The sequence below is a fragment of the Bombus fervidus genome, chromosome 1 (genome assembly GCF_041682495.2).
Source record: "Bombus fervidus isolate BK054 chromosome 1, iyBomFerv1, whole genome shotgun sequence".
In the NCBI taxonomy this organism is placed as follows: Eukaryota; Metazoa; Arthropoda; class Insecta; order Hymenoptera; family Apidae; genus Bombus; species Bombus fervidus.
Window position 1 is genome coordinate 20,861,307 of NC_091517.1, and position 27,135 is coordinate 20,888,441.

The 27,135-nt window shown below is 35.1% G+C and overlaps 4 protein-coding genes across 8 annotated transcripts in view; 2 read left to right on the forward strand and 2 right to left on the reverse strand.

Moving 5' to 3' along the window:
• Positions 1–5,514, forward strand: part of Oys (lysophospholipid acyltransferase 6) — a 32,270-nt gene extending 26,756 nt beyond the window's left edge. For 2 of the 3 annotated variants that reach the window (XM_072008606.1, XM_072008597.1), the window contains 8 exons: positions 104–195; positions 763–874; positions 1,112–1,247; positions 1,386–1,533; positions 1,611–1,816; positions 2,709–2,906; positions 3,024–3,175; positions 3,316–5,514. In XM_072008606.1, the coding sequence (XP_071864707.1) occupies positions 104–195; positions 763–874; positions 1,112–1,247; positions 1,386–1,533; positions 1,611–1,816; positions 2,709–2,906; positions 3,024–3,175; positions 3,316–3,466 (1,195 nt within the window). In that variant the 3' untranslated portion in view covers positions 3,467–5,514. The remainder of the gene's footprint in view (positions 1–103; positions 196–762; positions 875–1,111; positions 1,248–1,385; positions 1,534–1,610; positions 1,817–2,708; positions 2,907–3,023; positions 3,176–3,315) is intronic. The other variant, XM_072008588.1, reaches the window with a different exon arrangement.
• On the forward strand, positions 4,855–21,733 carry Chp (leucine rich repeat containing G protein-coupled receptor chaoptin). The gene is made up of 16 exons (XM_072008465.1): positions 4,855–4,972; positions 6,488–6,776; positions 7,344–7,514; positions 8,259–8,734; positions 9,067–9,286; positions 9,479–9,789; positions 10,860–11,084; positions 11,153–11,374; positions 11,742–11,910; positions 12,743–13,275; positions 13,770–13,964; positions 14,049–14,333; positions 15,018–15,143; positions 15,268–15,381; positions 15,953–16,188; positions 16,262–21,733. The coding sequence occupies exons 1-16, from the start codon at positions 4,970–4,972 to the stop codon at positions 16,551–16,553; spliced, it is 3,867 nt and encodes a 1,288-aa protein (XP_071864566.1). The 5' UTR covers positions 4,855–4,969; the 3' UTR covers positions 16,554–21,733.
• Positions 18,250–19,904, reverse strand: LOC139986024 (uncharacterized). Its single transcript, XM_072001035.1, has 4 exons — positions 19,803–19,904; positions 19,339–19,618; positions 18,978–19,237; positions 18,250–18,459 (listed from the first exon to the last, which is right to left on the reverse strand). The coding sequence occupies exons 1-4, from the start codon at positions 19,902–19,904 to the stop codon at positions 18,250–18,252; spliced, it is 852 nt and encodes a 283-aa protein (XP_071857136.1).
• Positions 20,525–26,758, reverse strand: Ube3a (ubiquitin protein ligase E3A). Of its 3 annotated transcripts, none has more exons than XM_072008479.1 (12): positions 26,178–26,758; positions 25,285–25,420; positions 25,025–25,205; positions 23,825–24,190; positions 23,434–23,744; positions 23,153–23,350; positions 22,754–23,053; positions 22,498–22,698; positions 22,135–22,412; positions 21,837–22,053; positions 21,525–21,760; positions 20,525–21,438 (listed from the first exon to the last, which is right to left on the reverse strand). In XM_072008479.1, exons 1-12 carry the CDS (start codon positions 26,222–26,224, stop codon positions 21,318–21,320), a joined length of 2,592 nt encoding a protein of 863 aa, XP_071864580.1. In that variant the 5' UTR covers positions 26,225–26,758; the 3' UTR covers positions 20,525–21,317. The 3 variants fall into 3 exon arrangements, with proteins under 3 accessions (XP_071864580.1, XP_071864590.1, XP_071864597.1); XM_072008489.1 differs by having other exon boundaries at positions 25,285–25,476; XM_072008496.1 differs by lacking the exon at positions 26,178–26,758 and adding an exon at positions 25,922–26,049.
• Between the last annotated feature and the right edge of the window lie 377 nt (positions 26,759–27,135).

Consider the following 27,135-nt stretch of genomic DNA (forward strand, 5'->3'; position numbering starts at 1 on the left):
ATTGTTAAATGTTAAAGGCCGAAGTCTTTCCACATTTACTCTCATTATCACGGTCAATGATTGTTCTTTGAACTTAACAACTCATCTTGGTAATACGTTTCAGAGTTGTATTAACAACGGCGATGCTCTACTTATCTTGCGTGCATTACCATCGACAAATGTACAATTATGGCTCGTACACACTCGATATCACTGGTAAGTAAACACGTGTCTCACCTTTGCTAAATAATTAATATCTTTTTCTTATGAATATGTTTTCTAGTACAAGAGTTAAAGTACATTCGTCGAATATTTTATTTACACTGACGCGTCATTGAACGTGTCACAGATCAAAATTTATGTACATTAAAAAATTATTAGCTACACGATTGTAAGAAAGATATTATTTCAGTTCCTTGACATTTACCGTAACCTTTGAGTTATCGTAAATGTCGCATCGTGTTCTTCTTTCGTATGATCAGATTGTTTTATCATTTGTACATTGTATTGTTTCTATCGTACGAACGCTATCGTATGATTATTAGAAAATTTAAACAATAACAACCTCGCTGGTTAATTTAATGTTACTTGCTAAATTTTCCTTTTCTAATTTTACTTTTACTTTGTAAGTCATCGTAATATAGGAATTACATTTTATATAAAAAATATGTCTCGGTAAATATATATAAATATATATAACAGGAATATACCGCAGGAACGTACGTGGTTTATAAAAAATATGTCTTTCTATATAAAGATCTCGTTTCATCGCGTACATTTCAGGGCCACTTATGGTGATAACGCAGAAAGTGACCAGCCTTGCGTACAGCATACATGACGGGTTAACGCGACGTGAAGAGGAACTCACGCCAACGCAACGTTATCAAGCCGTGAAGTGAGTTGACGTCTTCGTTAACCGGTCGTTTATTCCACAACATTAATTATATAATATGCGACGCAACACACCCAGAAGAACACACCTTCTACACTACATACGCATCAACATAGCTGAATCACATATCTATTCAAATGATGATATCGCTCGCGCTCCGGATAATTCCTACATTTATCATTTTATTTCCTTTGCTGTCTGTGGTCAAAGCCAACCTGTTATATGCATGGCTTATTTTAGAAAGATGCCGACGACGTTAGAGTACTTCAGCTACGTCTTCCATTTTCAAGCGTTGATGGCTGGGCCGGTGATATTTTATCGTGATTACATCGATTTTATTCATGGACGTAATCTAACTGGAGCAAGAGCTTTGACGGTTAGAGTTTTGTTCAATCATCCTTTCTTTTTTTTGTGTTTATACGCTTTCGATAACAACAACAACAACAAAAAAAAAAAAAGAAAAACAGAATAAAGATCATAACATGGAGTTTTGATATTTTTTATTCTTTTTAAGGGCTGTGATAAAAATTCCGCTCACTACGATGAGATAGTCCTGGAACCGTCTCCGGCACCGGTCGTAATAAAAAAGGTCATAGTGAGCTTATTGTGCGCGGCTATGTTCGTGACTTTCATTCCAACATACCCGATTCAGAAGCTAAAAGGTTCGAGTCATATATTGTCCCTTTAATATTTATCGTCGCCACGTCAGAGCGCTGACGAGGCCTTACTTTATTTACAGACGATGACTTCCTCGAGAATACCACGGTGTTTTATAAAATGTGGTTCCTGATGGTGACCACTATGCTAGTTCGCTTTAAATACTATCACGCGTGGATCTTTGCCGATGCCATATGCAATAATTCCGGGATCGGGTTCAACGGGTATGACAAGAACGGCGAACCCAAATGGGATCTAGCTTCCAATGTTGATGTTTATGGGTTTGAGGTAAATTTTTCGAAATGAATACGATTACTTTAGAGATAAATCTATATGTATCTACACATACTCGGACAAAGATCGCGGTAAACGTCGGTATATTTGGGGTAATCTCGAGAATCGCTGGACAGATTTTGACGCGATTCTCACCAATTTAAAGAGCGTTTCTCGAGCATAGTTTAGGTATGTGTAACATCATCCCTTTTTTTTTTCCGTGGAGGAAATCCGCACGGACACCCGCCGCTTCTAAGGGGAAGAGCGGCGTGGTAGTGTCGGACTTTAACCGACCAAAACCTCCACGATGACCGTCCCTCTTGCGATCGAGGGGTGCCCGGGAACCGCTGAGGCGACACACCAGGCCCCCCCGCGATATGTAACATTATCCTATGACTAAACGAATCGCTTTTACGATATAGCGAGGCAATATGAACTCGACTGCGAGCAATGTCTTTCTCTTTTCAAAGTATGTTATGTCAGAAGCATCGCGATTTCATTGTATGACGAGCGGTGTTGATTCACGTTTACCAAGCCAATAGAAGTTTCATTAAGCATATTATTAAAAATGCTTATATAAGGTCCCGGGCAAAAACTGGCATATCAATTAGTTATAAATAAAATTTGTTCTGATTTGCACGCGTATATCTAATTCAGTTGATTTATTTTTGAATTTGAAATAAAAATATTCTAAGCAAATTTACATCACTATTTTTTTATAGAATCTTTAATACGTACTATATAGCAGTGACGACATCATTTAGATTGAATCGATCGAGCTCGTAATAGAAGTTATGATCTAAGATTAAGGTTACTGATCTGTACTATTGTGTTTCATAATTTATTGATTTATTATTGTTGTATGATCTAAACGAATCAAAATCTATGCAACAATTGTACTTTTCAGATGTCTCTGAATATGAGGGACAGTATCGAACACTGGAATAAAGGAACCAATAGGTGGCTTAGGTCGATTGTATATGAAAGGACACAGTACAATAAAATTGTGTTCACGTACGCTCTTTCTGCCTTATGGCATGGTTTTTACCCCGGTTACTATTTAACATTCGCCAATGGAGCCTTTTTTACCATGGTGTCACGTGTTGTAAGTAAAACTAGTAATTATATCGAATTTGATTTGCTATATGTTTTTAATCATTAAACAAAATAAATATTTTGTTAATCATTAATCGACCATTGACCAACCTTTACTATCAAACAGACTCGTCGTAACATACGACCATACTTCCTAGGGTCCAAGGGGATGAAGTTCCTATACGATGCGCTTACGTTCACTACAACGCGACTCTTAATGGCCTATATGACATTCAGCTTTATACTCTTGGAATTTGTACCAAGTGTGAAAATGTACCTGTAAGTAATAATAAATTCACTTCTTTTTTTTTACATACCACTTCTTTGGTCGTATTCATAAAAAGCTAGTCTACTTATAATATACATACGCAATCAGAAGGAAATTCTAATATAACACGCAATATGTATCTCTTTTCCAGGTATGTATACCTGATTCCACATATAATCGGTTTAACTTTACTCGTGATCGCACCACGTCTTCCGAAAATTCCGTCGCACAAGAAAGTAACTGAAAAGGAATCGAAAACTTCTCAGGAATTAATCAACGGAACTGCGCGTAAATCCATGTGAATTTTCGATGTGGCCAAAAAAAAAAAAAAAAAGAAATGACGATCACACAAGAGATACATATTTTTTATGAATGTTTTAATATAAATATTATGTATATATTATATATACACGCACATATATACGTACAATATTTATTGTTACGACATGTTACTGGTACAAATTCTATGTCGAGCGTGTGAAAAGTATATTTGTTTTATATAACGTGAATGAGTAATCATATATTTATATCAATGCCCAGTGCATAGGCTGAGAAGTTGGCACCCAGCTGTTTCGCAGTTTCACTGGAAAACAGACGACATCGCGGGTGATATAGTAAATAATATTTAATCGATAGTCTTCTGTAATATTATCATGTTTCTTGTTCTTTTTTCCCTCTGCAATGTTTATCGAAAGAGTGGTTGACAGATTATGACGTTCCAATAGAACACAGATATGATTTTAATTCTAAGCGATTATTAGTCATTTTTGCAGTTTTATACATTTAGCATGCGTAATAATACGATGATTGTAAACGAACTACTAAAGAGTATAATCTCTAGTTTATACAAACGCGCTTCGATTTATCCAAAACGTCCAGTTTTACTCAGGATGCTAGAATATGCGTAAGATATTCTTTGGCGTTCGTCCGCATCGACGATTCTACGAAAAATGCTCGAGTACCCTAGACGTCGCAGTCGCGAAATTATTACACGATACAGCGAGGGAGAAGACTTAATCTACAACACCCTCAAGTGTCTTTGCTATTTATTTACATGTTTAATTACAAACTAAATTCATAGATTTATTTATGAAACGTTACCTCCGAACATCTTAATTGATATTAATAACAAGTGTCGAGATAAAATCCAATTACAAACAAATTATACGATGCTCAACTGCTAAGATGTGAATGTTACGTAAGTATGAAACCACATTTATAATGTAAATTTATTAAATTTACAAACATCTTTCTAGATTGTTGCACCGTTTTGATTACGTTAAACAGATCAAATCCTAACTTCTGTTCTTTTGTAACAACTTCTAATACATACCGATAATTAACCATAGACAAACCCAATTAACCATAGATTCTCTAAGAAAATCATAGAAGTGCGATATTATGTATAAGTTTTATTAAAACCACTATCGGTTGATTACAAATTTTATACGAAAGATAAGATGCAAATATACCAACACAATAGCCGGGTGAAAACTGATTAATGACGTTATCATTGCGCTCCACGTGCCTGCGTATCCTCAAATAACTATAGCCATAATTCGAATGTTCACTAACGTTTTGCGCGAGTATTTTCATTCGCCACCTAATGGAATATCGTTCTTATAATCGGGTAAAGGGAAGCACCGAAACTGACAGCACTCCCGAAGCCCTATTACACACGGGGTGGCAACGGCCACTTAGCTAGCAAAATCGTCAGTGCGATCATCGCGAGCGATCGGCGACGATCCCACGATCGTGAGCTCCGATAGAGATTCTCGAGTAGCGTTCTCTTAATCCAAGAAAGCATGGTAAAATTTCTGTTAACTGTTCGAGTCGTGGATGTGCAAAGGACAGTGAAACATTATGGATTCGAGTTTTAAAAGACCAAAAAGAAAAACAATAGAAATAGAGAGGATTCGTGTGGTACAAAGGATCTAATGTGCTCATATAGAAAGGAATGTTAAATAAAAATGCTGAATAAACAAAAATTGTACTAAGTGGTGATCTTTACACGTTGTGGATCTTTTCGGGAAAAAATGTTTGACCTTTGCACAACCAGGAATACAGTGTTTTCTTAAATGATTTAATTTACCGGAGAGATATCGCTCGTTCGATCATCGGAGAAATTATTATGAAATTGTTTTTTTTTTTTTTTTTAATTGTATAAGATTTTAAATACGAGGTTTCATTTCTGGTTGTTAATGGAGAAATGTATGTGCTTTTGTAGACTACTAGAAAGTAATCGAAGAACGTTTGAATTCTGACATGAACCGATAATTATGAACATGTAGGCACTCACGCTTTGAAAAGAAAGTACAATGGTATAAAATAAATCCAATTTCTTAAAATATGTTCATCCTGTCAAACTTCATTAAAATCCGATGCAAATTTATTTTTCGCTACCATAAATAGTTGCTTATCAACTCACTGACAAAAGTTAATATCGTTGCTGTTATATCAGAGTAATTATATTAGAATTTCAATGGCTTTAATATTAAAAATTACGCGAGAAATAGGCTTACGTTTACTTGCTTCACTTCTATTTCAATTTTTCATCTTATGTGTTCATATTTTATCGTACCCGTTGAATCTCCACTTGCTAAAGCTCAATGAAAAGGGTAACGGACTTTCGTTCGAAGAAACAAAGATCTCCCTGAAGATCTATTTTGAAATAAATTTCTCACAAAGTTTCAAATGCTCGATAGAAATGAAAAATGTAACTTAAGCAGACAATGATAGAAAATGCGCGAGTTTCTTTTAAGTTTCATTTACGTTAGTATAAATATGCACAGAAAATATACGACATAAACCACGTGCAGCTACGTTAAGAGGATTACGTTGTAGTATCTAATAATTGGCTTGTTTGCGAAAAACTGCTTAAAGTTCGATTATTTATGACGAAGTTGCAGTAATCGGAGAAAGTCTTCATCGTGGAATTATATTATTTAACGAGATAACTTACTTTGTAGAGTCGACACCTATTAAATACAATACAGTCTCACTGCCACGTGTCGCAGTTTAGTATAACTTTGCCAGTGTGTTTTACAAGTAAAAATAAAACTAAAATCTAGAAGAGTTGGACTTAGGTACTTTTTGTAGCCGCTGCATATGCATATTTAAACATAAATATTTAATCCGCGTCGTCAAATCTGATACATTCCTGCTCTTCGTACTTCGAAGCTCCAGAGTCCACGAGCATGCGAAGCATTAAACCTATTTTTAATTAAACATTTCGAAACTTTACCAAACTATACGCAGCTAAGGAGAAAAGTTTCGCAACTATCGAAATCAACGAGACATTAAAATAAAAAATGGGTTTGCAGCATTTGGCAACGATGGTGAAAGTGGGTTATGCTCTGATGATATTTACCCTGTTGATGATGATGTGGGCGTCCTTGGTTCGGATGCACGAGCTTCCGGTCCAATATCCACCGTGTTTCTTCAATCCTCTCTGCACTTGTTCGAAAGCCATCCCGGATTTGGGTATCGTCACCTGTTACAACGTGCCGATGCCGCGGATACCTCAGCCCATAAATTCCTCCAAAGTGTTCATGCTGCAGTTGGAGAACAACGGACTGATGTTTCTTCAGCCACAGTTTCTTATGAACACAGGTAAGAAGGAATTTATAAACGACGATGATGTACGAGTTAAAATTTTAAGAGACTGTATTATTAAAAGATTCTGAAGAAAGGGGACATTTCATATAAGTAACGTTTAACAAAGAATAATTTTTTATCACGAATAACATTAAATAAACGATAATTTCTCATATAAAACATATAGTCACTGTTTTCCAACGACCAATCGACGTTCAATCTTTTAAGAAAAATTAAAAGAACGCCAAGACCAAATAAAATGTTCGCTAATGTAAAAAAGAAATGATTCTTCCTATGCCTAAACTCAGAAAATAGTAATATCCCTTGGAAAAATAAAATGCCAAGTAATTTCCTCGCATCGTTAATATTAACTCGCTGATGTATGCTAGAATGCGCTTAAAGGGGGATTTCGAAGAGATCGTTGATCAAGGGAAGAATGAAATAGGGGTTGAGGGGCAATGACCGTATGTCACGAATAATTCTTTGCATCATCGATTACGTTATGTTACATATACATATATATATATACATAAGATGCGTGGCAGTTCAGTTTCACATGAAAGTCATTCCTCTACTTCTCAGGTCTGTACAATCTACGGATCAAACATAATCCCCTGGCCGACATCCCGGACGAAGCTTTCCTAGGGCTTGAGAGATCGTTATGGGAGCTCGAATTACCCTACAATCGCCTAGAGAAGGTTCCCAGCAGGTCGTTCAGACATTTGCAGAAATTGCAATTTCTCGATCTGACAGGTATCTTTGGATTTTTTTTAACGTAGTAGAATTTCATTTAGTCGAACTTGGTCAGAATCGACAGAAATTGGTTTCATTAGGCAGGAAGTAAAATTCCGTTCCAATAAAGGAGAGCAGTTCGTAACAATTCAGTTTTATCGTATCCTTATTATCGTCTTGAAAAATTGGCTGATAACGTGGTTTGATAAGGCACTCTAGCTTTGATGAATCATCGAATCACTAAGGAACGATTCATTAATAGATAACGTAATTGCAACAAGCACTTTATGTATATTGATGTTTTAAAATGTGGAAGATTATTGTCATCATACTTGAAATCAAAAGTGTAATTAAGTAGATGTAGGATGAATTACATGGATACAAGATTGTATTATAAAAATTAGATGTTGAGATTTCTGATTCACGATTGAAAATGTGAAAGAAAGAAAAGTGAAAGGGACGAGTGAATTAATGGTATAAATTGTATTAGTTTCGTAGCTTAATTGAATCAAACTCAAAGATTATTCTTGATCCTAAATAAAATCCGCTATTGTCTCGTCATAAGTCTATTTAAGAAGAGCAACGACTTCTACCTAAAATTACTTCTCTTTCGAATTTTAACACATAATTCTTAATACCATTGTATATTTAATAATATTATCCTAATATAATTCTTACTTACGTATTAATTACTAAAACATCGTATCATACATTTGGAAAGAAACAATTCTGAAAACTGAGTAAAAGCTACCACTTGTTCCGCAGGAAACAAAATATCAAAGATCACGCCGGATAATTGGCGTGGTCTGGAGAATTCTTTGCAAAAATTGCGATTGGGACGAAACGCGATCGACAAACTTCCGGCGGATGCATTCGCGGGCCTCACTTACTTGGACATGCTCGATTTACGCGAAAATAATCTGAAAGAAATCGATCCTTCCGTGTTCAGAGATGGCATGGCACATCTGATATATCTGTACCTGAATGGAAATCAATTGACACACATTCCTTATGCGCAATTGTCGTCTCTGAAGCGTATGAAGGTGTTGGATCTTAGTTACAACAGAATATCGAAGATGTTACACCAGCAACAGGAGCCGGAAATCAGAGGACTGCAGTTGTCTCTGGATATATTGCGATTGGATTATAATCAAATCGAAACTCTGATGTCTGGTGATTTCCAGCATTTTCATAAAGTTAACCGAACTTATCTCGATGGTAATCCTTTAACTATGGTACAGGTAAGATTTTCCAAATATTATAATTTATATTTGCCTTGTAAATATTGTAATTAAAATAATTAGCCAAAAATGTTTCTCGGATACAAAAATCACAGTCCAGTCATCTTTTAAATCTGAATTTTTGAATGTTTCTAACACGTTTACAGAAATTAAAATTCTTGACAAAATAAAAAGTCACGATACTTGATGTTCGTTAATTTTTTATTATCGATTCGCTGGAATGCCAAATGCTAGAAGTTTCGCTTGTAATAAATATTACGATTTAATACGTATGTTACGTAGTGTAATGAAATGTTCAGGGTTAGGAGAAAATATTAAACTATGTGTTTTAGGAGGGTACGTTCAGGGATTCGAGAATACGGGAACTTTATTTCAGTGATTGCGATCTAATGGAGATGAACTCTCCTGATTTGGCTGGCTTGGAGTCGTCCCTGGAATTATTGGATCTCTCCGGAAATAATATCACTTCTCTTTCGAGTCCTATCTTCCAAGAATACGATTTTTTACGTACTTTGATCTTCCGTGAGAACAAGATTCAAACGTTTTCGCCAGGTAAGGTGAAAGACGATGACTTTATGCCTATCAGAGAATTTCCTACGTCTGACATTTATTAATTCCATCGATTTTCCAATTTCACTTCAAAGATTTAAAAAAACCTGTCTTATCAAATATGATTGACCATTATTGACCATTTTCTAAATTAATGGCTTACGTTAATCGACGTCTTATTGCACATGTTATTAGCCGAAGTATTCAACGGTTTCCAATACTCTCTGTACAATCTGGACTTGAGCGGCAGAGAAAACAGCGTGGTGTCTCTTCAGGATTTACGACAAATGCGGAACATGCGGTTCCTTTCAATCTCGCGAATGCCACAATCAACGTTATCGTCGGACGATTTTATGGAATACGGAATGGACATCAAGGAACTTCGTATAGTCCAAAGCAACCTGAATACCATCAAGGCTCATGCTTTCATGCACGTTCGCGGAATCAAGTATTTGGACTTCTCGGAGAACTCGATATCCTCGATAGAAGACGAAGCTTTCTCCGAGGTAATTTCAACGTTAAACGTTCGTCGTAATCTTAATGTTTCGACGTTAAATTTTTTTCATCGCAGAAAAATTCGTCGTAGAACTTCAGGAAAATAAAATGTATATGATAACTATGTTCTCCTCGAGATTCGTTTCGCGTATTTCCAGGTAGATGGTTATTTAAATTTTTCCAGTCGGAATCGTAGAATTTCAGTGAGATAAAATACGAACAAGTGCCGTTTAATTTTAGTTCAAAGATTTAAAAAACCTGTCTTATCAAATACGATTATTTTCTTTCCTTTTTTTTCTTCTTTACAAAAATCTGAAATTTTGTTGTATCTATCAATCGTCGTACCATTGTGATAAAAATTTGAAGATTATTATACTGTATTTTCGATAACGATGTTCTTACTATTTCGTACGAGAGAGGGGCAATTTATCAACCGAGCAACCATACAAAACCGTAATACATTTGATCAATGAGAATCAGCAATTTACCTTAATATGTTAATTAAACTAGATTCGAACCGCATTCCCGATTCACCGAAGGCCTTGATAGCCGCAGATAATTCCAATAAAACAGGCTTCTATGAAGATCCATCGTCGCAGCGAGTACTTGACCTATTCACGAATATACACGGTGGAACTTTGCGAAATTTCAGTTAATGCTAAAGTCTAAGTAAATTTACCTATCTCAAGTATTGTCTTATTGACTTACGTAAACTTTTATTACTACAACGGGAGATCGTAGGTACCGAAAAGGATCACTAAATTTCTATTATACGAACAATTTGTCTCTGAATGCTACAGTTTGGATAAATAAAATGCTCCGGTACATAGAAAATACCGAAGAAAATTATTTTCTTGCTTCTCCAACGAAGCTAAACGAGCACGTAGAATGATAAAATATAATCATTTAATACAATTTTATACAACTCGCAGCAGAACAGGAGAATTCCGATGTTGAGAAATATTTTATTCGAAGAATATCAAAGGAAAAATATTATCTCTTCAGACGACAATTCATTGCGCGATAAAATTCTACTAATTGCGAAAGAAACTTTCATGCAAATAAAATAATTCTTCGTCAGGTTGGACATTCGCTTCTAACGTTGAGGATGTCGCACGGCTTCTCTTCCTCCGTTTCTGAAGTGCCAAACGCGCCATTTAAGTTTCTGACGAACCTGCAGCACCTTGATTTTAGCAACAACAAAATTAAATCACTGCCAGATACGTCTTTCCATTTTTTGAAGAGGATCAAACGAATAGAATTGCAGGACAACGAGATCGACAATATCAGGAAAGGAACGTTTCAGGTACAAATTGTTTCGACAAATGTTTCATTTCAACCTGCTTCGTTTACTTTCATTTTGAATTAATTCAGGGTGATATACATTCGTACCTGGAAGAGGTGAATTTCTCCTTCAACATGATCAAAACGATTCTAACTCACACGTTCGTCGACCTACCAAAATTAACGATGATAAATTTAGAAGACAACGCTATAGATAGAATCGAGAGGCGCGCGTTCATGAACATGAAGCTGTTGAAGTATATCAACCTACGGGGCAACAAGATAAAAGATATCACGGACGAAGCTTTCCAGGTAACATTAACATTTTACTTACCATATCTCATTAATAATCCTATCGTATAATCCTATCGTATAACATGTTTTCAGACGATTAATCAAAAGCCTGCTAGAATATAAAATTTCCTTGACACTTAAATTATCATATCTATTAAATCAGTGTTTAAAATACGATTTATCTGTTTTATTCTCGTCGTATGATTTTAATTACGATTATCTATACGACGTGTCGAAAGTTAAGACTAGTCGTTAAATATTATTATACAGACACGTTGGAGGACGAAGAAAGATACAAAAGTTTCTGATCAATTTCGTCACATCTGTATTCGTAGTCTCGGAGAATTTCTCAATTTAATGAAAATCGTAATTATTTATATTTAAGAATCTGCCAGATTTGGAGTTCCTTGACTTCGCGTACAACGACCTAGCCGAGTTTGATTTTGCCTCGTTCGATCAAGTGGGAACGTTGTCCTCGTTCAAAGTTAACGCCAGCCACAATGAAATCCCGAAATTATGGATCAACAGCACTACGTTTACACCGCCGACCACCAGTAAGTCGATGAAACCCGATTACAAATCGGCAGATGCTACCTCTAATTTCTCTGCGTCTGTCTTGTGCAACGTAACATCCTTGAATTCCTTTTACCACGAGACTAGACCTGATCGTACGACCTCGGAAACCGGATATTTAATATCAGAGATTCGTTGAAATACGAGTAACGATCGATAAATTAACAATTCGTTTCTTAAATCTGTCCAAAGGCCATCACACGGTTTGCTACAAAGTTGTCAAACCGATAATTGTAGAAATTTCAGTTGCTCCATTTATTCTTGTGCGAATACCAGAAAAATATCTGTATACTTTCTCTTGAATATGTAATAAATGGAAGATGTAAAAATAGAATTTTATTGGAAGAATTGGGAATTACGATGTTGCCAAGAACGATCTCATTGCCTCTGCTAATCTTTTTCTCGCGCTCGTCTCGACGCATTGTTTATTATTAACACGCATCACGCACGAACAATTCGATTTCTAATTCATTTCGTTCATTGCTCGATTAGACGTTCGTTCCTCGCGATACTCGCTAAGAAATAACTTTCGTCTTAAGTTTATGTCACAGGCTTACTGTTACGTCGTAAAAAGTTTAAAACACGCGCAGAATGATTTATGTTTCGCACGAACTCTTAGGAAACTTGGTTTTTCGAGTCTTCGAGATATCTTCAAGCATCTCGGACCCGTGCCGTCGAATCGACGCCGTACAAACGTCAAGAATACTAGAGAATATATTTAAAATTCAAGATATACACAGCGAATAAATTAACTTTCCTGTAACATTAACTGTTGCTAGTTCTCAACTTTGATTTCATTTCGTCGCGTTGCAGTTGGCGGGGCGATTCAATCGAACATCAAGGTCCTCGACCTCAGCTACAACAACATATCCGACATAATGAAGTACTACTTCAAACCAGTCGAATACTCTTTGACGCATCTGTATTTATCTCACAACCAACTGAGCAACGTGACCCAAGGTGTCTTTGGAAATATGCCGCACCTCCAGTGGCTAGACCTGAGTCACAACGAGCTGATGGAAATCGACTTCGACTGCTTCAGAAACACGAGGAACATCCAAGTGCTTCTTCTCTCTTGGAACAATATCATGGACATACCGGCAGAAGCGCTCAGGCCGCTGAAGAAACTGAGAATCGTCGATCTTTCTCATAACAAACTGAGATCGCTGCCGGACAATATGTTTTCAGACGCCAATATCGAAAGTTTGGATTTGTCTCACAATCAGTTTATGAGGCTACCGACAAAGACCATGTCCATCTCAGCTGCAGCCAGTTTATCCATGTTGGATCTGTCTTGGAACACCTTGTCGGGAATTCACACGACAGACGCGATATTTAGATTGCGAGTTAGTTGCGCGCATTTTATAAATAAATTTGAATTCCTTAGATCAACGTCGAGGAAAATTTGCGCGTACTTTGGAATTAACGCGCGATCGAATGACACGCGAAAAGCCAGGACACGAGTGGAATTTTACAACGAAATAAGACACGTACAAGTCGTTATACCACGTCGCGGAAAAGTATCGTTTACGCTGAAAATTTCATTTTCTACTTCTTGAGAATTTAATTCTTCTCCTGTTCCAATTAATTAGCTTGGTCGAGTAGGCAGTCAGAAATTTGTTGGATCAAATTAGAATGGAGAAGAATATTTTTAAGACAAAGAGTTACAAATTGATTGTAAATCAATTTTAATGCTTCCTGAACGATTTTAAATGAAATTTCACCATGTTCATATACCTCCCCTAATTCGTAATCGTTAAAGATTTAAAACAAAATTTAAGGTTGCACTTTTCAAAAATATGAGAACGAAACGATAATCCAAACTTCTGTTCCGTTTCAGAGCCTAACGTGGCTAGATCTGTCTTACAATCGTTTAGTCAGACTCGATGATGGTGTGTTCTCCGATCTGCCGTATTTAACTCATCTGGATTTGAGTCACAACAAACAACTACTTCTGGAATCACGCGGAAGAACGTTCCACGGTTTAGAGGACTCGCTTTTGTATCTCGATCTAAGCAACATTTCTCTCTTAAGTGTACGTAATACCTCTAAATGTGTGTAATATGGAACGATTCGTACGAAGGAACGTTTATTTCATATGTATCTGTATCGTTTAAAGGTGCCAGAATTGCCACTGCGACGATTACAAACGTTGTATCTGGCTCACAATGAGTTGGCATCGATACCAGCGGAAATGGCATCGAATTTAACGTCCCTTCATTACTTGGACCTAAGTGCCAATGATCTGACAGTGGTGCCACTGATCACGCACACCCTACCTGAATTGAAAACTTTCAATTTAGCGGATAATCCGATCACGGCCGTTAGCAATACTAGTTTCTTAGGTATCGCGGACAGTCTCGAGGAACTGGACATACGAAGACTGTCTTTAACGACTTTCGAGGTAAGTTTTCGCTTGAGAAATAAAATTTCGAGACAGTCGTACCATAAACTTATCATTGACCGACAATTTTTATTCTCTAATAATATCTGTATACGATGATTAGTTACAAAAAGATAATTTACACGTGCACCGACCGATTTTGTTACAAAAACTTTCATTCGAATTATCGTTATTTTGTTACAACTGCATAATTCTGCTCGGTCATATCGCAGATTTGTATGCATTTATGATAATATTAAACAGGAAAAAATGCACAGAATGCAAATGATATGCAAATATGTGTATACAAGATATTCAAAGTAGAGTTCTCGTTTGAATATTTATTAGACGTATGAAATTTCTAAGTTTCGTTCGCTTTAGTTTTTTTAATTACGTTTATAAAAATACGAATTTCCACGATTATTCTTAGTTTCATCATAAGTGATTAGCCTATATATACCTATGTATCTACATACTAAGAATCTTATAAAATACTATCAAAGGAGTATAAAAATGATGAAATTGTCGTACGCGAGTTGCATATACGAGTCAGTTTATCCTTTCTTTTTGCATAAAATACTTTACAGATTTTTATACGAACGAGAAACGCGTAGATTCTATAAAACATTTGATAGTTAACATTCGTCGTATGAAATGAAAATTACTATTTATCCTGTCGAAATTAAAACGTTTCACGATTTGCAGAGCGGTGCACTCTGCAAAGCTACAAAACTCCGCAAGTTATATATAACCGCTTACAACGGCGTGAAGAATTTCAACTTCCCCAACATTCTTGAGTACAACAACGGCTTAAGGCATCTGGTCATCGATGTACGTGTGAAATTCTACTATCGTAAATATTGTTTTTTTAAAAAATGCTTTCACCACGTCGGAGACAGACAAATATAAATACAAAAGATATGTATGTATTTATATCTGGAAATTTTGTTTCTAGGTACAGAATGACACGAACTTGGAGAAAGAAATGAAAGGAAAATTCCCCAACAAACTGTTCAATATAACGTTGACTGGTCGAGCATTGAAGGACATAAACCCAGATATATTGCGAGTATGTATTTCTAATAGACTTCCTTACAGAAAATTCTCCGCCAAGATCTATCGATCGATTGGAAAATTGCCTGTCCAGTATTTGTCTCGTTACACGTGCGTAATGCGCCTTATGGTGTCTTAGAGAAATGTTTGATCGCATCGAATCTTCAACTTGATATTGCGTAAACTCAATTTGCGAGAAACAAAACGAAATTACCCTTTGATCATTAGGTTTGGGATTAACAGAGGTCGATATTATTTCACTCGGAAATCGACGCTTCTCTACTTATTTGTCTGTAAAATAATATAGCGTCCATATAGAATAAGAAAGTTGCTCTGGAAATCTCCGAAATTCCTTCGCCCATAAAAAAAATATTCCCATCGTATAGCGTGTTCCTTCAAACTATGCAACTTTCGTATAAAAAATATTTCAATACGACGCATACCCTGCAAGCAGTTCGAGCTAGTCGAGTCAGTGGAGACACGCTAAGAAATTCATTTATAGAAATACTTGTAAATACTAGAAATTCTTAAGGAAATTCCAAGTTTATCGAACGAACGAACAGACTGGCGTGTCACGTTTGTTTCAGGGCATAAGAAATCCGCACTTGCACTTCGGCATGTACAACACGAGCGTGAGCACCGTGCCCAAGCAAATGTTTGAAAACGCGGAATGGGTAAGAAACGTGACGATTCATCTTCATCACAACGACGCGCGAACTCTTCACAATCCGTCTAACGGGTACAAGCCAGGCGTGCCAGGGAAACGATTTCTATTGAAACTCACGGTGAGGGGAAGCTATTTCAACTGCGACTGCGACATCGGGTGAGTCGATAAACCCGTTTTTATTTTGCATCTTCGATTCAAAAGTCGCTGAAGAACAGACGTGTTCCTTCAGATGGATGGAATCCTGGCAGAGGAAGCACAGACAATACCAAGAAGACCGCTGCACTACCTACAGCGAGTTCAAGAACTTCGAAAGAGACGAAGAGGACGACGAGTTCGATTGTTGGGACAACGATTGGGACGACGATCTTCGGGAAACATTTTGCCTGAACAAAAATAACGTGTCGGTGCTGGACGCGTTAAAGAGCGATCTGGAATGTGGATGGGGTGCCGCGAGTTACATTCACGCGCCTCGTCATTTCTTTCTTTTCTTTTGCGTTATTTTCCCAGCACTCGTCTATTAGAAATTTTACCCTTCGAACGTGTACCTCCGTTTCATGCGTTTAAAAATCATTCGCCGTTCCTTTCCCCGCGACGTGCAACGATTTAAAGCGCGAACACGCGACGTATCGTTTATCAAAATGTTTCTATTTTACTCCAGAGGAATACGTTGATGACTCTCGTCTTATGTAGCGTCTGCTTATGCAAATGGATAGCGATGATGGGAATAGGTATAATGCGACGTTCTCGTGTGTATACTATCAATAAGTTGATTTTAACGATCATGATTTATGTATATTTATGGAACACATCAACGCAACAAGTACATACTCGGACCTATGGCAGTGGTAGTTTCTTTTGTTATCGTCGATGATAATTATTCATTCGACCACACGTACGCGATAGAGCGGTCATCAACGAGTTTAATCATATTCGCGATACCTACCTGCGTTTATGATTCGGTTGCGTTCAGCGTTCGTTCGATAGACTTAGTTTTATATGAAAAGTTATTGCAAAGGTGATTTCTTCCAGTGATTTCGAAATGATCTGCATCGAGTTTGCACTTTGATCGGATGCGTCAGAGGGAGAGAAACTCTTGCACATCCATTCGTTTCTTTGCCTAAGGCAGCACGCTTCGAATCAATGAGACTGCCGTCGGATCAATTGTTCAGATACTCGTACAAAGTGACCAATTAAGGACCGAACGTGTACCAGAAAGACGCTCGATATGTTTTCTTCTTTCGATTTCTAACACGTATCCGTCGCGTTGATAGGAATTGAAGTTTCATTCTCTGCATCGTAGCAGTTAGCTGTCTGCTTGCGATCGTTGTGTAAAAAATCACGCGATTGCAGGGTCTTCTTCTCGTCTTTTTCGCGCTACGTCATTGTCGAGCTAAGAACCTGGAAATAAATCGAGGCTAACGCTCTTTCTTCTATTCTATTCGAAGGAAGAGATTGAAATTTACGAGATTCCGTTTGTGGAAAAGAAAATCACGATCGAGGGGAAATTGCGCGTTTTAAATTGAAAAGTCTTATTCGTTTTCTGTGTTCTCTAACGAAAGGGAAGAATTTTAACTTGTACTTGGATCTTAGTTCGACGGAAACAGTATAGATTTTAATAGTTCTAGTTAATTACACGTTCAGATTGTCATACGTTCAAAACAAAAAGAAAAAAAAAAAGAAAAAATAAAAAAACAGTAGAGAATATGAAACGTACGTTTATAGAGACTTCAAGGGACAATTCACTCAGTAAGTAATTCAATAACGAAGATTTTATATATTATGCGTTTAATGAACAAAAAAAAAAAAAACTGATTCGCTTTCCAATATGTGCTGTCGACACGTTTCTTTTTTTAATAAAATCGCACTGTATACTATGATATACGTTTTTATTATTGTTTGTGATATCGCATCCTTAAAAATATTATAGAGAAAGTAGATGGGATAATTGAAGAAAGATCGGGGCAGAATTTAAACAATTTTGGAAGATTTCGTAACAATAAATTAAAATTTTCCAGTCTATAAAATAGAAGCATCGATTTAATTATAAAATAATAAGAAACTTTATATTGGCAAGGAAAGCTGGATACGTGCATTTTCAGGAATTTTTTAATCGTGCGTAAGTTTTTAAACGATCCTCAATAATTATATAACAAATTCACGTAATAACCATATTGTTTCTAGTATTATCCAATTAGGACTAAATGACTGTTATTACTATTAATTGTAAAGCATGATCTTTGCTACTATATCAATTACCATGTGTACAATCGGTAAGACAATAAAACCGAATATAAATATCAGACATACATAAACACTGAATAATTCTGTCGTGAATATTAAACATCGAGTCATCGTCTGCCGGAAATCTTTGCTGTTGCTTATGCTAATCACTTTGTCCAGAACGAATCGCAATAAGTATAGGAATACCTAAAAAGTACCATTTATATGACATGTAGATGTTAAGTACTAGATCTTTATATAAATATTTATACATTAAAATTTTAAACAATATATATATATATAGCGTTAACAATTTTCTAATGCTATATTTTTTTATTTAAAAAAATTTCGTTTTTGTAAGTTTTAAAATTAAGAGATATCCAATTTTGCAACGCTTAGAAGAAATTCTTGTATAATTGACATAATTATCAGATTAAAAATATGAAAAATTTTGCTCTTATCTTGCAAATACATTATTTGGAAAACTATCGAGATTAATAAAACTACATACTGCCCAAAACAATTAAGATATCGTATACAAATAAAATACTGAAAATATCTAGCGCGTTAATTATTTTTACAATATCTACAATAAATAGAAATGTTAAAATATCAAATACTTTGCCGAACAAAATAAAAGGATGCTTTAATTATTTTGAACAGTGAAATTTTTCAAACTATATCAAGTAATTTAATATGAAAAATCGGTTATTATTAAACAATACCTCGACAACAGGTATAATGTTCAGTATGACATACAACAATGCAAGAAAAGATCGACCTGTTGCTTGACCCATTGTATTAATAAGAGACCAAAAAGAATATTCTGTTCGTGGTACGCCACAAGATTCTTGATATCTGACCAAATATTCGCGGAAATTATACAAGAAATTGTTCTTCGTATGATCTTTTAGGGAATCTTTGTTATGCAGATCGCGTAACAAATTCGTTGTAAAGTCATCCCCTTCGAAAGGAAAATAGATTTAATATCTAATACATCGAGATATTTGTCCAATTAAATATAATTTTCTTTTTTAAATGTGTTTTTTAATTTTAATCCGTGTGTAGACGTTACGACAAATTTACCTGAAGTAAAAGTACGTCGACACCAACGTTTCGATCGATCAAAATCAGAAACACTGTAAGGATTTTTCCATTTCCATTCGGTAATCGGAGGATCCTGTACGATACATTTCGAAGATTTCTTTCCAAGCTCTTCGTCGCATTTCCAATCGCCTGATCTCTGATTTAAATTATTTCCGTCTATTTTCGACTTGAATTTTTCTTTGAAATGCGAACAAAGATCGCACGGCATTGGACACTCCGTGCATAATTTCTTCGTTTCATATTTGTCCCCTTCGAGGTACTAGTGAAACGTACGATATGTATTAATCAACGTATAATTTACAAATTTTTCCCCATTTAGGTAATCGATATAAACTGAAGAATATAAAAGGAGAAAAAGAAAGAATTGTAAGGACTAGATAAAAATTTGTAAATATAGGTCAAAGAACGTTTATCGTATTTGAACTATTCTATTTCTCGTTTACTTGTTGATTATGAAAAAGACATTTATTTTCCAGATGCCACTTCTCATTATAATCAGACTTTGGTACAAAATCGAAACTGTTCTGATTCTGTGAATCGTTCATATTCAAAAAGCAGGATGCACGATTATTCACGGCTTGATCACTTTCGGTACACATAATCGTGATTTCCGTTTGGATACGGTGTACGATTCAACGTCAGTTACAATTTGTCCTTCGTCGGTCGTAACGGCGGCGAAAATATCAGTTAATTTTCATTTTAATTTATCCTCAAGGGGAGATGTTCCCATTCAAAATGAAATTGCGTGAAATTATCCGCCGCATCTAACGTCACTTGACAACGTATTATTACAATGCGAGATTCATTTAAATTCGACTATTTTCGCTTTCGTACGTACAGATTTCTTATGTTCCTAAATTGATGCGAAAATAAATGGCGCACGAATTATTCGATAGAACTTTATTTTGTATATTGTCACGTGACTAATAATAAGACAGCCAACAACGTGGAGCAATTTTTTGAGAAAGCCGCTGATTACAAACGTTTATACAAATTCATTTCCCATGTGTTGTATATAATTTGTATAGAACTTATATATATATATATATATATATAACTTGTATATATATATATATATTAGATACTTTACGTACAATGATAAAACGTGATGTAAAAGGAAATGGAAAGCGGAAAGTTACATACAAACTCGAAAGAAAAAAGGATCTAGCGTTCATGATTCTGCGTTTTTCTTTATCTTCTTCATTACTCTTTTACAATATATAAAATGTCTTGTGTACAATGTGACGTTAAACGATAAACGTCAAAGGGGGTGTACCTCGGCTTTTTCTTGCGGCGTAGAATATCTACTATAAGATCTACTAAATCTACGATACGTATATTTCTACAAATTTTGACCGATCATTCTCGGTTCATTTTCACATTCATCACAGTTGCGCATCTCACTATTATTTTCAAGCTGTATGCACTGTATCATGCTGCATCTCACGAATAAAATTAAAATTAACGAGACAAATTGTAGTAGTTCTGTAAAAGCTGACTCGGAAATAAAATGGAAATTCTTTTCCATTGGATCAATGCAGGGAAAGTACAAATTACCAAAACAACTCGGCAAGACTGGTCAATAAAATACGTTAATCTGCATTAACGAGTTAAATAACACGGAGACGTAAGAAAGTTTCAAAGCACGTTATCGCAAAGATTTTGTATTACTTTTTGTACAGCAATTCCAGTTTCCGCTTACATAAGGAGGAAACACATTGGAGGACAACGATCGATTGCGAGGTATTCTCGGTATCAGGAGATGATTTTAGCATTTCTTTTTTATTTTCTTTCACCTTACGAAAGCAGAGGTTTTTAGCATTTGCACGTGTTTGCACAAAATCCGAATAAATACTTCCATATAGCGGGACGAAAAAAGAGAATCTCGAACTTCGAATTATAGTTCGATATACTCTGAAAGACGGGGGAGGGGGATCGAAGCTTTTTTTTATGCCCATTTATAACATGCCGAAACCTTTTGAATAATTAATCGCTTTCAACAGTCGATCTTGCAATTTCTCTATTGTACTGTAATCTGGCAACAACAATACGTTATAACACGTGTGGGCTATCGGCAATCTGAAATATAAAGCGTTATATTAGTTGTGCAGAAGTTATCGTGTAATGTTGCAAAATAGGAATGTAACTTTATTTAAAAATTTCACCTATCAGAATCTGGACCATGTCTTGCAATCACCATTTTTAATCTTGATAAACCACCAACTGGAACTCTGTCGCTTCCAGTAGTAAATTGTAGAAGTCTTCGTTGACTTTCTGGTGGTAACGAATGTGCAACACGCCAAAAGTTACGTACTGCTTTGCTATCAACAGTATAACCACCTTCGTATTCCGTAGCGGCTTCCAATTCCGCAAAGTCAAAAACTTTGCTGCCGCAAACAAGCTGTAAATTAAGACATTAATTACAAATAATTATTGATACGATAAAAATATCTAAATCCTAAATAAATTAAATATACTTGTTCAATTTCTTCGGGTCTAAAAAGTAATGCAAGTGGACTTTCATCCGTGACCATTTGGAATCCACGTCTGAATGCTTTAAATTGTCTTTCGACAGATTTATTAAGTAAAAAGTCCGCATAAAGATCTACGAATTCCTTTTTGTTTTCTTGCGTCACAAATATCTCGTCACCATTCTGTTTTAGATCGTGGAAAGATATTGAACCGAAAACATCTCTATGAAATAGCATACATTATATTGGTTATTGTTTATTAGATATGGATTATTCAATAATTATTAATCTATTTACAGCTTACTTGTAAGCCACTCTAAAAGTTTGCATAAATGTTTCTGGCATATCATTTCCAGTATAATCTATCAATTCCTTCAATGTTCGATATAACGTAGGACTCCAGTCTTCCAAATCGGCAAAGCATCCTTTTCTACCAAGCAATTTTCGATAAACTACCATAGAGAAACGTACATCTAGTATTACATTATTGTATATTGCTAGGCCAAGAACGACGCCTATTAGCGTGAAATGTGCGTCGCTTTCAAACGATGTTGGATTAAACCATGTCATTTGTGTATCTTCCTATAATAATTTGAGATATGTATAAGTAATTTTCCCAACTAAAACATTTTTCTGAGATTTTAATTAATGGAAATCGCTAAATTACTTGAGTCGTGAACATTCCATAATCAGGATTAAAAATTTCTTCTACAATCAATTGAAAGAATTCTTTAGAGACTCCACCCTCGTCAACTCCTTGTTCACCTTCAAATTCAACGACTAATTGCTTCTTAAGATCAGATGGATTTTCCACTGCGACCATTTCCAATTCGACTAACGCATCATCTATTAAACGATCTCTCCTCACCTATTTTAAACAATTATTAATACGAGTTAGAAGATAAAATGAACCGTGTACAAACCTTTAGTCTTAAATAGGGATTAGTAGGCTGTCCAACAACAGTCTGTAGAAAACTCATTCGGCGTTCACTGTACATTCTAATACGGTTATCATAATACAAGCCCAGCGTCTTTGTAGCGGGAGTGAGGATAAAAGCATAATTCATAAAACTAAATTTCATGGGTTCTTCACTCTTATAGTATGCAAAATCTTTGTCCATTTCTATCGCATCACTAAGTGGTTCATTGTAAAAGTCAGTGAAAGGTATAAATGGTTTTCGTGCATCTAATGCAGTAATTCCTAATTCCTTAGCTAATGGGTCCTGTAAGCGATTATCATTATTATTAAAATATTAATAATATTTTTGTACGACATATTCATAAAATAATTCGATACTTCATAATAATTTTCATAATTTCACCTGAGGAATTTGCGACAGAGATCTCCCAGATTTGTCGTTACTCGTAGATTCACCATCCTCATCTATATTTAAATCAGGTTCATCTAGTTCACCAGCTAACATACTTGCATAGTATAAAATTTTCATAACTTTCGTGGGAGCAGTAATAGTGTCCGCGTCTTGAACGCAATAATCCCGCGTAAAAGATCCGCCTATTACCTGAAGAAATGAAAACTCTTATATATAAAAAATATTTCGCTATCAAAGCTTTTAATGATTTCAATTGTACCAAATAGTTATACCTTGACAGTTATTAATTCTTGCAGAGCTTGTAAAATACTTGGGAGTCGAGATTTACAATGTTTAGCCCATACACGTGCTAGTTTAGCTTGTGCCACAATAGGGAAACAGCTCAGTGCTTTACAAAGCATATGAAGAGCAAGTTCCAAATATTCACTGTTTCCAAGCATAGGAATTTCAAATACAATCAAGAATACGTTTAACAAGCTATCCATATTATCCCATGGCATAATACGAAATACTCTCAAATCTAGTTCAATATTATCTGCCAAAGTGACTAGTGCATTAACTAAAGCGGATTTGAACACTTCTCCTAAATACCAGAAAAAATTTAAGAAACTATGTATTCATAAGCTTTATTTAAGACGTTTATTTTACAAAACACTTTTTTACCTGGTAAGGACCAAAGAGCAGCAAAAGCTCTTCGCACAGCTGGTAAATCAATGCTAGTATCATCATTGTTAGGAACTGTAGATGATGGTTCACTACTGTCTTCTTCTTTGTCTTCTCCTTGAATAGATCGAATTGCTTCTTTATCCATATCACCAGGTGGCCTTAATAGACTATCCGAAGCTCTATTAAGAAGTGCAGCCAGAGGAGAGTCATTTTTTACAGTTTTTTGGAAACTAAGACTTAATGCTTTTGCACATGAAAATATCTCTCCCAATGTACGAATTAATAATGAATAAGATCCCTCTGATTTACATCTTTCTATTATATCCAATAGTTTTGCTTCTGTAAGATATGGATCTTGCTTTCCTGTTGACAAAATAATTGAATATTTTTATCAAAACATTTATAAATAATTTACTACTATATGTAATTGCAAAAATGCATTATAATATATATTTAACTATATATAGTATTTTAAGTTAGAAATAAATAACAAGAAGTAAGAATCAAATACAATATTTATTAACATATACATAGCAACTGCACATGAATTTGATAAACAGTTATTGTTAAACCTTTTGTAAAATAGCCATATTAAAAATTATTATTGACTTTCAAAAACACGTTTTGTGTACCTTTCTCTTTCAATGCATCTGAGATACAAATTAAGTATTAATAATTTTGTAATAAATTGAGAATAACATCTTTTATGAAACTTTTTCTTGCAGGAAAGTTTTTTTGGAGAATAATTACCTTTACGTTTCTTATTCATTTTATACGTCGATGATGTTTTTATTCTTCTATATTTTTTTGGTTTAATAATTGAATTGTTATTATAATTTGGAATATGAATTTTATACCTATCTAATATTCTCTGAAAAATTTCTTCATCTGATATTGAGTTATTTGGAATGGAATTACAATTGTAATCTGTTTTGAAAAATTGATATGAATGACTATCTCTATCCGTTGATAGGATAGGAAGTAGAACAGGTGATTTCTCTTTTAAAACTGATTGCTCACAAACCTCCATGCTATTCAGTGATTTGCTTTTGAAAGGAATTTGAGCACTTTTCTCTGTTAAAACTTGAGATGGAAATATTAAATCATTTGTATCGACAGAAATGTCCTTCTTTACTGGGGATGTAAGAATGTCAGTAGCTGAAGGAGCAGGGTTTATGTTGGAATTTGATGCAGTACCTTCATCCGAACATGTCGGATTCACACTTTTAACTGGCAAACTCTTAGCTAAAGATGCTGGTCCAGGTTCTAAAGTTGTCCGAGCTACTTTACTAGGTTGTGTTCCATCGCAAAGTCTTGCTTCTTGGGAAAATAATTGAATAGCTTGTGCAGCAGCTTGATTTGGAGTCAGATTTGTTACCTGTTCAAAATATGAATTATATTAACAACAAAATATTTCCGATAAAAATAAATGTTAACATAGGTTTTAAGTTATGTACTTTTCCACTTGATGCACAGTTTTGATTATCACAATCAGGATTGCCGCATCCATCAGTTAATTGATAAAAATATCGCTCGATCAATTTCTTGGCAACTGCACGCTTCATGTCGCTGCAAGGGCTCTTTGCTTCTCCCCTAATAATGTAATAACAGAATGTAGGGATTACAATATTTGTATTGTAACAGATATTCTAAAACAAAATTAAAAGAAAAATTAGTATTTTGTAATAAACATAAGTTAAACAATTCAATATCTTTTATAATATGAAAATATCTTAACATTTTATGATACATAAAGGATAATTCAATCAAGACTTATTAATATTTGTGTGTTTCCGTATTTTGCAATGAATTATAAGAGCTTAAACATAATCATAACCTACAAAGTATATGCATGTGATTTTCTAGCAGGTTATATACATTTAAAGAATTTTGAACTTCTAGTATTTAGCAATAGAGTTACGTAAAAGTTCCCTTCCGTATTAAACATAAAAATAAAAATTTTGTTATAAAAGCCTGGACATCAAATCGAGCACAGTAACGACATAAATAAAAGAAGCGAATTTAATTAAATTAGAAGTGTTTTCCGATACTTGTAATTCACTCAATTAAGAACACATGCTTGTGACACGTTACCAGTGGTTCGCGGTGTTGTCAATTAAAGAATGACAGTTCAGAAAAAGGATCAACTTCTCAATGTCGGGAAGTGAATGGAGTCGTTGCACCAAAACAAAGCACGTTAAAAATAGTCTAGCCTCGTAGATTCGTACGATATTATGTTTCGCGATATATGCAAATAGTGTGTCGCACTCGAAGAACCAGTAATAAAAGATAGGGGTAAACAATGACGAAAAAAAGTTCTAGACAAGTGGTATAGAATATCGATATGCACCTGGAAGCGTGATCTTCCCCAGGGTCTTCTTGGCCCCTGTTGCTCATAGACTGTGAATCTTCAAAATTTTGTCTCCCTGTCTGTCGGTCGTAATAAAAAATCCCAACACGACCGTTTTTTCCGTTTGTTTCGGAGTATCGTCGAACCACTTATACACTACCACTAAATTTAATCGGACACTTTCTTATCGACGGTTTTCACCACAATGTTCGAGTTACCAAGTTAATACGTTTTTACAACGTATTGCGTATTTGCTGTACACGCTTTGGAATAGAATAGAGAAAGAAAGACGAAGTACATAGACAGAAAAGTATTAGAAAGGGAGAGGGAGAGGAAAAGAGAGAGAAAGAGAACGTAATATGGTTTTGTGCTGGAGGTATATTTGTCTGTAACTTGAAACGAATGTTTGATCGAGGTTAAGTGAACACTGCGAACGTGAATACACAATCGTTACAATGTCCGTTGATCGTGCGACTCGTCGATCTCGTTGCTACACGAATTTTTCAAGTCAATGTTACAACACCGAGAGAGAGGAAAAAAAAATTATTTTGCGATTCCTTCTTGACTGCTGTCTACTGTTCTACACGGCCACGATCAGCTGCGATTATCGAGATTCTCGATTAATCGAGCACAGCGATGTTTTTCGATTTATCGATAACTCGACCAAATGTGACTTAGATCATGCGTCAAGATCATTTTAATGTTTTTGATATTAATTTTTAGTGAGTATTAATATTGTTTTTTATATATTATTATATATTTTATATATTATATATAATTTTTATGATATCAATAAAATATATTTAATAGAATTTATACATATATTAATATTAATTGAAATTGAATGGAAAATTTTCTTCGTTGTCTTCGTTTGCCTTTTGTAATCGGGTATAATGAACATTCTTATTATATATTTAGATACCAAAAGGACTGAGAATGGATATAGCTTCTTTCCGAA

Coding starts and splice junctions, on each gene's coding strand:
- Ube3a (XM_072008479.1), bottom strand. CDS start 26,224: ATGAGCAACAGGGGCCAAGAAGACCCTGGGGAAGATCACGCTTCCAG. Junction 22,413..22,497: donor ATGGAATGTTCACGACTCAA/GTAATTTAGCGA, acceptor AAATTATTATAG/GAAGATACACAAATGACATG. Junction 21,761..21,836: donor GACCCGAAGAAATTGAACAA/GTATATTTAATT, acceptor CTTAATTTACAG/CTTGTTTGCGGCAGCAAAGT.
- Chp (XM_072008465.1), top strand. Junction 11,375..11,741: donor TCACGGACGAAGCTTTCCAG/GTAACATTAACA, acceptor TTTATATTTAAG/AATCTGCCAGATTTGGAGTT. Junction 15,382..15,952: donor TAAACCCAGATATATTGCGA/GTATGTATTTCT, acceptor CGTTTGTTTCAG/GGCATAAGAAATCCGCACTT.
- LOC139986024 (XM_072001035.1), bottom strand. CDS start 19,904: ATGAACGATTCACAGAATCAGAACAGTTTCGATTTTGTACCAAAGTCT. Junction 19,238..19,338: donor TCGACGTACTTTTACTTCAG/GTAAATTTGTCG, acceptor GTATTAGATATT/AAATCTATTTTCCTTTCGAA. Junction 18,460..18,977: donor ACATTATACCTGTTGTCGAG/GTATTGTTTAAT, acceptor GGTACTTTTTAG/GTATTCCTATACTTATTGCG.